Here is a 3,481-nt window from a genome sequence, read left to right on the forward strand (position 1 = left end):
CTTAGCATACCAATCCTTGATGGTTGATTTTCCTGGGGCAGTGTCCGGAAATTCGTTATCAAGCCAAGTTTTTGCTTCAACTGTATTTTTTCCCTTCAAAAAGCAATATTTTATCAACACGCGAAATTCCTTTTTATCCATTTTTTTCACAATAACAAAAGTTGCTTCACTAAAAATGCTATAATTCACAAACTAATGATCCGACAGCCGTCAAATTTATAGATGCGTCTTTTGAAGGTTAGGACTAACTGAAAATCATATGGATTTAGTTCTGATGCCGCCATCTATGTGTCAGGCCGGGGACTTTTCAATTGACCCTGGTACTATCAGAAAAAGCTTTCAACAATCGGCTTTTTTTGCATATTGTGTAGAGAGAGAATGGAATTTAGCGATTGTTTTGACTGTTTATGATTAGGAGCTTATTGAGAAAATCTCAGTAAAAAGACAAAACGTCGGTGAATTAACTATAAGTATATTGAGTTAATTTCAATTCATGGAATTTAATCATAGAGATGCTCGTTTTATACGCGGGTCTGAAAAGTGAAAAATTCCGAATTAAGTACATACTACATTGAATAATCTCATCACATTATTAAATTTTCGTCGCGATCATTCGAGCTGTGCAAGCAACTTTTGGATGTCTTGACAGAAATTAATTCACAATTCCCATTAAAGTTTTCATCTGTTCCGTATTACCATTAAAAAAGTTTTTTACAAGTCGATGCCATTTAATGTGGCGCTACTTCAAAGCCTCGAACGGAAAACTAATTTTCACTCGAATAACTTCTTTTAAAAAGAAAAAAAAAGTCGGTGCTGCTTTTGGTTAAAAATTTTCTCTTTTGATCTTCAACTTGATAAATTACTCGATCTTCACGAATGGCACTTAACAAAAAGGTATCCGAGTTTAAATTGCAAATTTGCTATTTATATCAAATATGCCGTATCAGAATAATAGGGGGGTATATAGAATACAAGTTACTGAAATGAAATAGCTCTGAACGGTATCTACCGAGTGTTAAAAATATTTTTTTCTGATAAGACCGCGAGCTGTTTCGACGTTTTATCAAGTTTTTGCAAAGTCCAGTGGTTAGCGTCAAAAAAATGATCCGAAATCACCCGAACACGAAACTGGTTGTGACCTATTTATCACTTGAAATAGTGAATCAAAAGAAACTTATTTCTGAAAAACAAGAGACAAAAATGTAGAAAAGGTATTAATAATTAATAGCCCTTCAACTTTTGGCGTCCCGCAAATTTTGATGCATCTAGTTGCACCCTGCCGGTTTTTAAGCGTAAATCCGTTACCAACAACACCTACCCCTTTCCACGACTAAGTCTATCATCCTCCTTAGTATCTTACATCACAATATTTTTTTTGTGAAATATTTTACTCTCGAAAGATGTCACAGTTATAGGTAATACAGTATATCATGGCCAAAAATACATCTATTTATTGCTTTCTACCAATTTATACAGTTGGGACCTTTAAAATTGGCATAGTCCGTAATAAAACTGTTACATTTACTTCTTCTTTCAACGGTTGATGACATAACCCCTGCTTTTGCTCACGACAAGCGTTGTAGGGAATATCGTAAACATAGAAAAGAGATGTCAGGTAAGAATTGCAGCGGACACTCAAAGAAGGAAAAGGAATAACATTACACCAATGGATGTGTAGCAAAAAGAGATTCAACAAGGTCCGGTTCTGATATTTTGAAATACCTATACTATTTAAGTACGGTGTCTATTTGGAGAAGCATGCAAACGTTCTACAAGTATGTGTATAAAAAGTACAATAATTTTTACAATTTTTCAGCTACTTATGAATACCTGAATTACATATTAATGGAACTTATTTGTTGGGGATAGTTGACGAAGGCGTTATTAGATGTTAATAACCAATAATTAGCGGTTGTACGCTCCGGGATTGTGCAGAAGTTTGAGCGTCGCTTAATGAAGAATATATTTGCAATGCAGATGTCTCTTTATGAATATTCAGAATCAGGGGATCGTTTGTAATTTTACATATTTTGCCTCGTTCGCCTGGGATTACGACCCAAACTAAAAATTGCTTAACGCTCTCGCGTACATTTCTCTGTGTATATTTACAGGGCTTATCTTATAGCCAAACAGATTAACGACTAATTTAGAAGCTTACATTGTGATATTAGTCGTCTTTTTATCCCTATTCGCGCCCGTTTATACGACACGAAACACTTTCAAATTTAAGCTTTAGGCAAATTTAAACTAAGCATACAAAGCTCCAGCTACCTCGACAGAATTGCCCAAAAACAGAAATACAAATCCGATACCTTCCTAACATACAAAAAAAAAAAGTAAATTGGGAGCAATGAACTGTACGAAAACGGAAACATTTGAAACAAAAAAAAATATGCATCATTAAGAACTCTAATATACACAACAACGTTTAACAAATTCTTCGATCCTGTTGGATCTCATCAGCGCGTCGCAGACAGTTTCGACACTAACTCTAACTGCCTTAACTCAGCGCGCTTTATGAAATCCTACAAATGGCGCTTTAAGCGCCATCTGTAGTACAATGCTTTCTTTGTTCGATTTTGGTAAAGTGCCTATCAGGTAGTGGTGAACTACGCCGTGGTTTCAGTTCAGCAAGTAGATATCCATCTATTTAAATGGACCCTGTTAAGCATAATGAATTCCACTAAATGTAGCATTGTACTACAGATGGCACTTACCGCGCTATTTGTAGGATTTCATAAAACATTAATTGATTACTTACAAGTTATAAGTACCTATTATTCTATTGGAATGGAATTTTAAAAATAAATAAACATCACATTTACTTCATCATCTTATTAATTAAATCAATTGTGTATGTATTACATCCCAAAAAAAAAATATTAGCGTCTGCCAGGTGACTGATTATTCAAATAATCTTCGTCCAGTAAAGAGTCGGTTAAACCGCCGTTGGAGCAACCCTCTGTAAACAGGTTGGTACATCTTTTGCCGGGCGATCCGTTTGCTAAATATTCCTCGTCGATCAAGGAATCGGTTAATCCGCCGCTGCTACAGCCCTCGGAGAAGAGGTTAGCGCAACGTTTCGTCGCTACGCCGCGAAGTCGGTAAAGGAGCTCGTTCAGATCCTTGATCTTGTGCTGATAAGCGCCGTTGGGGTAAAATGACCGCCCGGAGGCGACTGCGATTACAAGTGCTAAAAGGATTACGGCCCTCATTTTTCAAACTTCTGCAATTAATCAAAGAACAAGTCTCTTAATACTTACTTAACTATCGTTAAATGAAAATTTTTCTGACACTATACTCGGGACAAATGAATCACCATAGTATAAAAATGTTCTATACAGTAGGGTCACTTCTTTGGTCTAAAACGTCGGCGTTTTTGCAGGCGGTCGTAAATCAATGTTGTGTTCGTTGAACGGTTATATTCGAGAACTGTTTATTAGCTTTACTAATCCTACTGTTTAGAATATACTTATAATGT

At 35.9% G+C, this 3,481-nt stretch overlaps 1 protein-coding gene across 1 annotated transcript; it reads right to left on the bottom strand.

Moving 5' to 3' along the window:
• Window positions 1-2,820: 2,820 nt before the first annotated feature.
• Window positions 2,821-3,258, bottom strand: LOC108735936. Its single transcript, XM_018468179.2, has one exon. The coding sequence runs from the start codon at window positions 3,213-3,215 to the stop codon at window positions 2,883-2,885; it is 333 nt and encodes a 110-aa protein (XP_018323681.1). The 5' UTR covers window positions 3,216-3,258; the 3' UTR covers window positions 2,821-2,882.
• Window positions 3,259-3,481: the final 223 nt, after the last annotated feature.

Source organism: Agrilus planipennis, unplaced genomic scaffold (assembly GCF_000699045.2).
Source record: "Agrilus planipennis isolate EAB-ADULT unplaced genomic scaffold, Apla_2.0 scaffold8, whole genome shotgun sequence".
NCBI classification, from domain to species: domain Eukaryota; kingdom Metazoa; phylum Arthropoda; class Insecta; order Coleoptera; family Buprestidae; genus Agrilus; species Agrilus planipennis.